Source organism: Mandrillus leucophaeus, unplaced genomic scaffold (assembly GCF_000951045.1).
Source record: "Mandrillus leucophaeus isolate KB7577 unplaced genomic scaffold, Mleu.le_1.0 Scaffold108, whole genome shotgun sequence".
Lineage (NCBI taxonomy): Eukaryota > Metazoa > Chordata > Mammalia > Primates > Cercopithecidae > Mandrillus > Mandrillus leucophaeus.
The window spans coordinates 904,702-916,643 of record NW_012098987.1 but is presented as its reverse complement, the minus strand read 5'-3'; the positions used below and the strand labels follow the sequence as shown (position 1 = coordinate 916,643).

Genomic DNA, 11,942 nt, shown 5'->3' with positions numbered 1-11,942 from the left:
CTCTCTCCCTCCTTCCCTCCCTCTCTCCCTCCTTCCCTCTCTCTCTCCTTCCTGCCTTCCTTCCTTCCCTCCCTCCCTCCTTCCTGCCTTCCTTCCTTCCTTTTTTTTTTGAGATGGAGTCTCGCTCTGTCACCCAGCCTAGAGCCCAGAGGTGCGATCTCAGCTCACTGCACCCTTTGCCTCCCAGATTCAAGTGACTGTCCTTCCTTAGCCTCCTGAGTAACTGGGATTACAGGCACATGCTACCACACTTGGCTAATTTTTGTATTTTTAATAGATATGGGGTTTCCTTATGTTGGCCAGGCTGGTCTTGAACTCCTGGCCTCCAGTGATCCACCCACCTCGGCGGCCTCCCATAGTGCTGGGATTACAGGCATGAGCCACTGCGCCCAGCTAATTTTCCTAAGTTGAATGTGTGTGTGTTTGTGGACATGGATGTGTGCACGTGAAAGATTTCCTTCCACATCTTCTCCTCTAACAATTGAAATACTCCTGCAGTCTCAGGCATGCTGGAACATGAAACGATTCAGGGCGTGTCTGGGGTGAAGCCCACGGGGTTGAGAAAGCGAACCTCCAGTATCGCCGATGAGGGCACCTACACACTGGACTCCATCCTCCGGCAGCTCAACTCCTTCCACTCAGTTATGTGTCAGCACGGCATGGACCCTGAACTGATCAAGCAGGTGGTCAAGCAGATGTTCTACATCGTGGGGGCCATCACCTTGAACAACCTACTCCTGCGGAAGGACATGTGCTCCTGGAGTAAAGGCATGCAGATCAGGTGAGCAAACGCCAACACCTGCGACAGTCTCTTTTTGCTGCCCGGCTGGCCTGCCAGGGTTGTGGAGAGCTGATGGCTTGTTTTCAGTCCTTGCATCTCATGTCTGATGCCATGCGGCCAAGCAGCAAGGGAGAACCTGGCACGGAGCCACTTTCCCTTGCCTGGCTGGATTTCTTCACATCTCATTATTGCTCCCTGTTTGTACCCTGCCAACAGGTTCTTCACCTGCTTGATAGGAAACCCTACTCCACTGTGAAGCTTGCTTATTTGGGGGAGTGAAGAGATGATTCAAACATACACAAAGATGAGATAGCTGCTTCCTCTCCTTATGTGTGTGTTTTAATTATACAATAAGAAATTATTAAATTATAATAATGAATATTTGTATTGTTTGATTGCTTTTAGAAATATATTTTTGGAAAAATACATTTTTGTACCTATGACAACAAGAACAGGTCTAATAGATCTTTTACTAATTATTACAATATCCCCCCTCTATATTTTAAGAAAAGCTACACTTAATTTTATGCCCACTACTCCTCAGCATAACCTCATTATTGTAACATAATTTTTTTTACAAATTTTTTATTTTTTATTTTTTTGAGATGGAGTTTCGCTCTTGTTGCCCAAGCTGGAGTACAATGGCATGATCTTGGCTCACTGCACCCTCTGCCTCCCAGGTTCAAGCAATTCTCCTGCCTCAGTCTCCCAAGTAACTGGGATTGCAGGCATGCACCACCACGCCTGACTAATTTTTGTATTTTTAGTAGAGACAGGGTTTCCCATATTGGCCAGGATGGTCTCGAACTCCTGACCTCAGGTGATCCACCTGCCTTGGCCTCCCAAAATGCTGGGATTACAGGTGTGAGCCACCGCACTGGGACACAAATTTTTATTTTAAAACAGCTAGAATATTCACCAAGAGGAGAGAAAAATGATTTCTCCTATGAAAGTCTTAGTAGTTACTCAATCTCAGGAACTCTTAGTGTTCTTTTCAAATTTTCCATCCTGACTCACACTGAATTGTAGTGAATTTTAAGACAATAATGCTTTCCTCTCAGATAGTGGAACATATTTCTCTATAAGGTCTGCATGGAAATGTGGAGCCGCCTGTGGTAATATTATGCTGGCCCCTATTTGCTTGGGTGCTAAGTGCTGATTGTGTGTCCATTGACCTCAGTCTTCGGACCGCTGCCACTTGGTTGGCTGCTTCGTGAAACCTCAGTGTCTTTGTAGTTTGTCTCTGTCCCCATTTGGAGTCCTTGTCTCTTCCAGTGGCCCTCCCTTGCCTCTCTCTCCCTTCATCCCGGAGCTTTCTCAGGTCACCATCTTCATCTCCTAGGCTCTTCCCTTAAGGCTTGAGCACAGGTATATGTAGGGCTTCTGGTTATTCAGTTACCTGATTTGAAGTTTGTCTTAAGAGAGAGTACTTCAAGGATTATCAAGTCTCACCCTGCAACAGTAACCCAGCTCTGAAATTGTAAGAGAAGCTTCAAAGTGTTTTCTGGCCAGCCCACCAATAAAGACAGAGCTACATTATGTATTCTATTTTGTTTATTAGCAAGTCTAATAACTTTTGCCATAATGACTTCATTTCCATCTTCCATTAAAGAGAATTACATTATCTTGTCATTTAATCTTATATAATGATGATTATAATCCTCATGACTATAATAAATTTTTAAGCACAGCTGATGAGATTTAAGAAAATTGAACGAAAATACTGCCTGTCATTTTAACATAAATCCTGACAAGGCCACACAAAAAAAAATTAAGACATTTTTGACAACATTCAGCAAATTTGCATTCTCTGTGTCTCTCTCTTTTTTTTTTTTTTTTTTGGAATAGGTACAATGTCAGTCAACTTGAAGAATGGCTGCGTGACAAGAATCTGATGAACAGCGGGGCTAAAGAAACCCTAGAACCTCTCATTCAGGCTGCTCAACTTTTGCAAGTGAAAAAGAAAACAGATGATGATGCAGAAGCCATTTGTTCTATGTGCAATGCTTTAACTACTGCCCAGGTAGAGCACCTTTCCCTGTTATGAAATAATTTAACATTCATCAAAGATGATCTTTAGGGAAGTAAAGAAGTCTCCTACTTATTGCTTGTATTTCTGAGCTGACTTCATCTGTGTCCAAGAAGATATATACCTGTGCCGATCTTAAAGCAAGGAGATTTTGCCAGAAATTAATACATGTCAGTGCTAATTATAGTTAAATATATTTAATATTCAGCCAATATTTATTGAGTGCTTACAGTGTTCTGTATAACACTGAAGGCACTGGGATGCACCCAAAGGCACAACAAAGCCCCTGCTCTCATGGAGTATACAGTCTGTGCAGCTTCTATTCCATAAAATAGCTTTCTATATTATTTGATAATTGAGTGGATTATCAAATAATGACTTTGTTTTTAGAGACAGATAATTCTTGTTACTTCAATTCAACAGATGACTAATTGAGCCTCCATCTCAAGGCACCATATTTATTGCTGGGGAAGATGCTTCAATAAATAAGGAAAAATTCCTGCCTTCAAGGAGCTTACGGTTTAGTAGGGCAGACAGAGTCGTATCCAACTGACTCTACCGTAGAGGTTCTAGCAAATTCTATAGTAAGATGTCTAAAGGAAGTGCTGAGGGGAGATAACTGTATTCAGGGAAGGTCCTATTAATCTGGGCATTGAATTTAAGGAAGTAAGGGAATGAGAAGGGCATTTGAGGATGATAGTGACAGCATGAAGCAAGGCACAGGCAAGAACATGCCCAATTTTCTTTTTGCCCAGTTATTTTCTGTGCTAAGTCTTAGACTTTCTTAATGTTCATCATATGTCCTATAACATGAAATTTTCAGTTTTGCCCAATACAGTAAAAAATCAGTTCAAGACCAGCCTGACCAACATGGTGAAACCCCATGTCTACTAAAAATACAAAAATTAGCCGGGCATGGTGGCAGGCACCTGTTATCCCAGCTACTCAGGAGGCTGAGGCAGAAGAATTGCTGGAACCTGGGAGACGGAGGTTGCAGTGAGCCAAGATCGCGCCACTGCACTCCAGCCTGGGCGACAGAAAAAATCAGTAGGCTGGGCATGGTGGCTCACACCTGTAATTCCAGCACTTTAGGAGGCCAAGGCAGGCAGATCACCTGAGGTCAGGAGTTCAAGACCAGCCTGGCCACCTTTGGTTAACAGTTGCCACTTTGGGAGACTGGAAGGATGGGAGTGCGGACATTTATTTTTCATGTTTTATTCTCTTGTGCTGTTTGAATATTCTTCTAAATGTACACGGCTTCTTACAATATTACACAAACATTACATTGATACATTCTGCTGTAAAAATTCAAATAACAAAGGTAAATGTGCAGACCAGCTCCTCCTTCCTTCTGGTCCCAGCCCACCACTGAGTAGAACTGAAATCCGTATGCACAGATCCTTTTAATTTTCCAGATTATAGGTGCCCAGTATGTATTTGATAATATGCCAAAAACTTTGATCATTTCATTTCTCACAGATTGTGAAAGTGTTGAATTTGTATACTCCTGTTAATGAGTTTGAAGAAAGAGTCTCTGTGTCATTCATTCGTACTATACAGGTAAGAGCTCCCATCTTCTTTGATTCACCAACACAGTCTTTTGAATGGACATTTTGTGATTTATTGAAGGATAATGTGTTATCTTTTATCTTATTTTACAATGCACTAACTTTTTTGATAATAGTTTATTGGGAAAATGAAGTGAGTTTAAAACAAAGGTAAACATTCTTCATTAGTTGAGAATTTGAGGGTAGAAATTTTAGTAGAAAAAAGTCTGTTAGATTCAAAGAACTGATGCTCTGTTAATTTTTTTTCTTAATCTTCTCAGATGCGTTTACGAGACAGGAAAGACTCTCCCCAGCTGCTCATGGATGCTAAACACATCTTTCCTGTCACCTTTCCTTTCAACCCATCTTCCCTCGCGCTAGAAACCATCCAGATTCCAGCCAGCCTCGGCCTGGGCTTCATTTCACGGGTCTGAAAGTGATGCCCAGGCAAATATTGACAATACATCTCTTGCCTGAAATAAGAACCCATTATTTCCAGTGAGCTACTGAAAATACATTTTTAAAGAGAAAGTACTGATTATCTCCCATATGAGAAGTCATTAACTGGAAATCTCCCTAGAATACTTTCATCACTTTGGAAACAAAGATAGGCTCTTTTGTGCTGTGTTATCTTTATAGCAACACTCATCCTTAACCAACTAGGTACCCTGAGTTTACATACAGGAGAATGATGGAAGGAAGGGAGGGAGGGAGGAAGGAAAGGAGGAGAAAAATGTGTCTTCAGCTGGCAGCATTTATTTTAAATCCTTAGCACTGCATTTGAATGGTATAAAAAGCATAACTTCCATAGATGAGCTGTTGTTAGGAAGGCACCAAAGAATCTCCTCTGCACTAAACAAGAGAATGGAAAGAAAAGTCTCCATTGAGTACATATCATATCAGTTTTAGGAATCAATTATGTTGATATTGTCAAACTGGTTCAAAGAAATAAACTGGCAATATGTAAAGTAATTCCTCATTTGTGTCACTATTATATAGAGATATTAAAGGAATGTTGGTTTGCTAAATAGTATAGATGTCCATTTGTACTATAGTTTACTGAGCATTTTAAATTGCTGCTACATACTGTCTTCTTAAAATGTAAGTGGTATTCTTATTAGGCACTACAACAATAAGTTTCTCTTATCAACTCTGTTTACAATTCAATCAGATCACAGTTTTAACTGGATTATATGCAAATACCTACAGATTCACCTGCACAAGTAGCAGACAATGGAAAGTCATGTAATAATATGACAAAATGCTTGACATTTAGGGGTAGGATTAGACAAAGTGGCTATTGTTGATGTCATTATTTATTCAGGATGTATTACACTGATGTGCTCATTAATTTTCCCTGGGTGGATATTGCATCAGGGTACAGTGTTCTGTGAAGTGACTTATTTTTAATTACCAGATCCGATTCCTTCAGTGCATATTTTCAACCTTGACAGGTTTTCTCTCTTCTTAATTTATTAAGAATTAATCTAGGCTGGGTGTGGTGGCTCACGCCTTTAATCCCAGCACTTTGGGAGGCTAAGGTGGGTGGATCACTTGAGGTCAGGACTTTGAGACCAGCCTGGCCAATGTGGTGAAACCCCGTCTCTACTAAAAATACAAAAATTAGCCGGGCGTGGTGGCACGTGCCTGTAATCCCAGCTACTTGGGAGGCTGAGGCACGAGAATCGATTGAACCTGGGAGGCGGAGATTGCAATGAGATTGAACCACTGCACTCCAGCCTGGGTGACAGAGAGAGACACTGCCTTGGGGAAAAAAAAAAAAAAGATTTAATATCACTCACTATCGAGAAAAGATTGTCAGAATATTCATGATTCAGGTCTTGAAACTTTGATTATGCAAAAGAAGGTATATAATAAATATTTCATTATGATTCAGTTTTTAAGGCTTTGCAACTTCTGTAAGTGTTCTCAGATGCCACTAGATACTTTTAAAAACATCATATTAGAAATACTTTAAGAAGACTTATATAAGAAATAGAAGATTGTTGAATTTTACAGAGGATTTGGTTCATTAAGACCCAGATTCTTTAAGTTGTCATTCTGAAATTCTAGTTAAATATATTCACCATTTTTCTTAGGAATCTTATACAATAAATCCTTCAGGTTGCACAAAAGCAAATTATTAGTTTTCATTAGAAACTCTGGTTCTGAATTACAATCATAGATTATATCATTTAACTGTTAGATGGTCTATAAAAATGACAAATCTTATTAAAATATGTGCAATATTTATGGAAGTCAAACAGCTTCATATCAGTGATAAAGATTGTTATTAAAAGATGAATACTGTCTGTTAATTCACGTGGGCCTCAAGTTCCTTGTTTATAAAATAAGAGAGTTGGACACTGATTCTTAATGTCTCTTCCACATTTAAAATTCTCTCTTCTCAGCCCTTAGATTCTAGAGAAAAAAAGCTGCAGTTATTCAGTAAGTTCATTCTTTGATGGAAAGACCAGTGTGTAGTGCCTGTCAATTCCTTAGGATTAATCAAATGTAAAATCACAGGTTTGTGACCGTAACCTTTCTTAAATGTACATGATTTATGTACATGCTTTTAGAAGGTCCTACTATATTTGTATTATAATTAGTTTAATTTTTATTACATCATATACTGCTTTATTCAGTTTGAATACATTTATTTATTTATTTGCAATATCAACCAGAAGCACTACCAATTGCATCAGATTCTCCCAGTTTTTCCTGGTTGTCAAGGCGGTTTTCAATGCACAATTTAGTCACAGCCATTTGGTTTGTACTGAATGTGTCAGAATCTAACAGCATCCGATAGGCTGTAAGTTGGGGACTTGCTAAGAAAATGCAACCGTGGTACAGGCTGTCCACCTCAGCCCTGGAAATCTCCCAGACCTCCCCCAGCTTCATCCTGTGTAGCACGACTCACGTGCACCCTGAATCTTCTCAGGTCTTCCAGGTCACGCTGTAGCTCTCACTGCCATGCAGCCCTTTTTTTCACTCCAGACAGCTCATGTACTGAAGCGTCATGAAAGAAAGGCTATGGTCTGAGCCTTTCTCTCCCTTCTCTTGTCTTTCTCCTGTCAAGTGCTGGAGCCAGAGCTCCCACAGCCGCCCCTGCTGGTTTCTCCTGTTCAGTGATGGTGGCACAAAGGTTCTGCTACTCCAGGGCTCCAGCTTCCTCCCAGGCCTACCCAGAGCCCCAGATGAGGGTCTGAATTAACCTCTCTTGGTTAATTGGCCTGGAGATTTTTAGTCGTTCACAAGAATCCTTGTAACCAGGAAACCCTAAGGTCCAGTAAATGACTCTGTATACCATTTTATTGAAGGTAAAAGAAGATTCTGCTGACTATGGGGATCCTTGGGCCAGTTTGAGGATTGCTTTCCCTCTGAGGTTCTTTCTGTCAGCTACACTTTCTCACCCAACTTCAGACACACCCTGCCACCCTTTCCCCTACACATTCACTCTTCCCCTTCCCTCAACTTAATAGTCTCTCCCGTTGCCTGCTGTTTGTGCACTGACGGCAGGTGGATGGAGTCAGTCCTCAGTTGCCCCTGCTGGCCTTCCTGGTGCTTACCATCAGCCCAGTCTTTGCGCTGGTCTTGTTCTTGCTTCTCTGCAATACATTCCTTCAGAAGATCAGTCATTGACTTTTTCTTAATTCCTTTGTGACACACAATGGGAATTCAAAGGAAGTGATCTTAAAAGTCACAACAGTTCTTTATCTCAATAATCCCCTCCCCATTCACCTTACTACATACAGACTCACCTCACACCCTTACAACTTGAAGCTGAAGAATTAAAAGTAATTTCCCTTCTTGCAGCTTTTCCTCAGGTTAAGGCTTTGATCTGCCCAAGAGTAACTCTAAAAGAAGGGAAGATAAATATGGGATAAAATCCACAAAGTGCAGCTTCTAATTCTTTTGGAAGTTTAAAAAATGTCCACGTATCTGATGCTTCTTTCATCAGGTGCAGAAGCACAAAAACATATTCCAAAGCCAACTGATAGGATTTGGGGATTATTGTTTGGATGAGTTGCTGTGTTATTTCTTCTTTTCCATGGATAGCTGATAGTTGGCTCTTTCTGGGTGAGTAATTACGTGGAATATAGATCAAATATGTTAGTAAGGTTATAGCTACATGCTAGGGGAGGCTATGAAAATACTATATTATAATTTCAGTGTAGTGATTGTTGTGAGAAATTACTTTCCTGGTAACCCTAGGAAAATGAGCACCTGCCACCATCCTGAGAAGTCCTCACACAATGCGCTGTCTCTCTCACACACACACACACACACACACACACACACACACACACACACACACATCACTAATTCATAGAGTTCCTTAGCAGGCATAGTCAGGGATCCTCTGGGTAATGTCAGCTGCTTATGATAAAACAGAGCCAAAACTAGTGCATCCTGTTGAAAGTAATGCAGAAACAGTACCTGGGTCCAGATATGCTTTCCTGCAGCGCTTTTCTCTGTTACCTCGTTTCATCCTCACAGCAGCATGGACAGTGGATGGGGTTGCTTCTACAATCATTTGCCGATAATAGCTTGGGAATAGAGATAGGGGCAGTGACTTGCCTAATGTCGCACAGCCCTCTGGCTGTCCCGCTTTCCCATACGGAGCAGTGGTGGTGTGGGCACCTGTGAGGCAGGAGACTTTAAAAAGTCGTGAGGTCACGTGCTGCCCCTCCTGGTACATGTGGAATGCCTCTGGCCAGCAAGGGGTGCTTTTTTGTCCGAGTTGGCAGCTGGCATGTGGGAACAGACCAAGTGCCGAGTACCAAGTTACTTGTTTTAAGGGGACCAAGTGCTCAGCACCCGGCGGTTTTCTTTTTTGTCGTAGTTTCTTGCTATAAGTAGGCTTGACTTTTGTCATGAATCAGTGCTCTCTGGGAGGGTGCAATATTCTGTTTGGGCATTAATTGGTGGCAGACTATCTCAACCAAAAAGACAGGAAGCAGCAAAAGTCTCTCTGAAATTAAGAGGAAAGTTACTCTCCACACACCCATCAGAGTCCCTGTTGGAGCCACCAGGTGAGCTGTGCAGCCTGGACAGGCCTGCAGCTATAGGCCACCTTCCCAATTTAGGTCCTCAGCACAGGGGAGCCCAAGCCACCGGGTACCTTCTGAGAGCTGTCACTGGGCAGGCCATATACATGTCAGTGTGTGTGTGGGCGCTGCAGTGTGTGCATGCCACAGGTGTTGATGGGTGCTAGGAGGGGTGCCGTGTGCATGCACGTTGAAGCGGCTCTGTATTGCTGTCGCCTCTGCTCATGGATGAGTGCATTGTAATTTGTTCTCAGGCTGTGCTGTGAGGGCCGCCTTAACCCTTGCTCCCTTCCCTTCTAGAGCTGCCTTAAGTTCTCCAGAACTTTTCTTCTGTAAAGGATATCTTGCCTGGAAGGGATATCTTGCCCTGTTTCTCAAGGTTTTGTGAGAGTTTGGATTGGGTGTGGCCCTGCATGACCCTTCTTCTCCTGTACTTCCTCTTTCCTTTCCAAATGGGAACTGGAACTGTGGGGCAGCGACAGTCTCAGAGCCAGTGAGAGGCCAGCTGAGAGAATGCTTCTGAGTCAGTGGGACCCTGTGTCACAAGTAAGCAAATGAATATGTGAAAGAAATTATGGAGATAAGTTAGATTCTTGGTAATACTTAAATGTCTTGCTTTCTACTAACCTTTTGTTACTAAAGGTAAAGGGTATAACTCAAACTTTTTGTGGACATTCTTTTCAAAATTTTTTAAGAACCCTGTACTATAAAAGGTTAAGTAAAAACAGGAAAGCGTTCTATAAGTTCTGTTCTGTTGTATCACCCTAAATTAAATAAACCAACCTGAATTACAGTAGATTTCTCAGTAGATCAGGAACTGAAAAATACTATGTAAAATATCTTCCAAAATGCTTTTTATACTTTTTTTATTTGTAATTTGGTCTATCTAAAATGTTCATTAGCTTAACTTAATGGATGTTATTGGATTCATATGACTAACATTTCCTCAGTATTGTAATGCTTGAAATATTTGAAAGAAAAAATGTTGTTTTTTAGTTGAAACTGGTATATATAATTCAGTGCTTGGCAGGTCAGTATATTTTTATGCATTTTTCAGCGTCAGCAGTTTCAAATCTTATTGTTACTGTGTTACAAAATTTTAGCCCACATTTCAGGCTCCCTAAATCATTTGAGCCATTATTTTTCCCAACAAATGGTGAATTTTTTCTTTAAATGTGGATATATATGTTGTAATTTATGGTTCCTAGTTATGTATTTTTGTGGGATCCTGCAGTAAAATTGACTTTTTTGTGTCTTTGGGAAATTTAAATTGCTCTAACAGTGTTGCACAGAAATGAGTTCATGCCATTTAACATATTGTATTTTAATTATTAAGTTCATTAATTTACTACGAAATTGACATGCCTTTTAACTAAAATGAAATTGAACATTGCGGTTTTCAAATATTTTTCCTTGTTGGGTCTGGAAAAGGAATTCTACTTTGATCTGCATAGAAAATTTTGATACAATTTTTTGAGAGTTCTTAGGTGAAACATTTACCCATTAAAAAGGAAGCAGAAATACTGAGACATGAAAGGCATTATCAACTAACTCTAGACTCTAGAACCCATTCTAGCATATCTCACGTGCAATTTTTAAAAATAAGTTAATAATTCATCTCATATCAAAAAAGCCTTTGAAACATGGGTTTTCACTAGATATCACCTAGTGCTAAGATAAAAACCAAAACAATATCAGAATTACATTTATGCTCTAAATTTGTAGTTGTCCAATGTTGTGCTTAGTAAATGTGTGTCATTAATGCTGTATTCTCCTAGCTATTATAGAAACTTGTTTAAATAAAGATATGGATATAAAGAGTTTTTGTCAGTGTCTTATAAATAACTCCACTGCACATTTTAAAACAACAAAACAAGTTGTTTTCCTGAAGACTGGTGAATGTAAATACAATCTCTCCCCATGAGAATATTCTAAGAAGTCTTGGAAATTTAAAAGTTGACGAGTTCCCCTCCTAAACTGGACAACCTAGTAATATATATGATAAAGAAGAGAACTGCCAAACACTTAAGCAAACAGAAACAGCTGAGGAAAAGGTAGTGTCTTTTCTTCAAGGGAAAGTCATGCCTAAATATGTTGGAATTCTCTGACAGAGAAATAGACATAACCAAGGGGAATTTGAGATACATAATCTACTTAGACTTTCAAAAGGTTGAGGATGTCATTTGTGTCAAAAGTTCTACTTTTAATATAGTGGGAGAGTAGACATTTTTTGGCATAGGACATAGATCAAAGAAGTATGCAGATGTGCTTTTTTGGGTAAGGAAACAGAGCAGTTATTCAGACCTGTGATGATGGAATTAGTCTCATATTTATTGATGGTAAGAAGGAATTAATATCATCATGTACCACATAACATTTTGGGTCAATGATGGACCGCATATATGACAGTGGTCCCGTAAGTTTATAATACTGTATTTTTATTGTTATCTTTTCTATGTTTAGAAAAACAGGTACTTACCATTGCCTGCAATTTGCGGTACACTAATGGGCTATACAGGTTTCTAGCCTGGGAG

At 40.2% G+C, this 11,942-nt stretch overlaps 1 protein-coding gene across 5 annotated transcripts in view; it reads left to right on the top strand.

Moving 5' to 3' along the window:
* The window catches only part of MYO5A (myosin VA (heavy chain 12, myoxin)), a 141,441-nt gene extending 130,215 nt beyond the window's left edge, over positions 1 to 11,226 (top strand). For all 5 annotated transcript variants that reach the window (XM_011986343.1, XM_011986338.1, XM_011986329.1 and 2 more), the window contains 4 exons: positions 499 to 781; positions 2,630 to 2,804; positions 4,290 to 4,370; positions 4,639 to 11,226. In XM_011986343.1, coding sequence (XP_011841733.1) covers positions 499 to 781; positions 2,630 to 2,804; positions 4,290 to 4,370; positions 4,639 to 4,791 — 692 coding nt within the window. In that variant the 3' untranslated portion in view covers positions 4,792 to 11,226. The remainder of the gene's footprint in view (positions 1 to 498; positions 782 to 2,629; positions 2,805 to 4,289; positions 4,371 to 4,638) is intronic.
* The last annotated feature ends 716 nt before the right edge of the window (positions 11,227 to 11,942 follow it).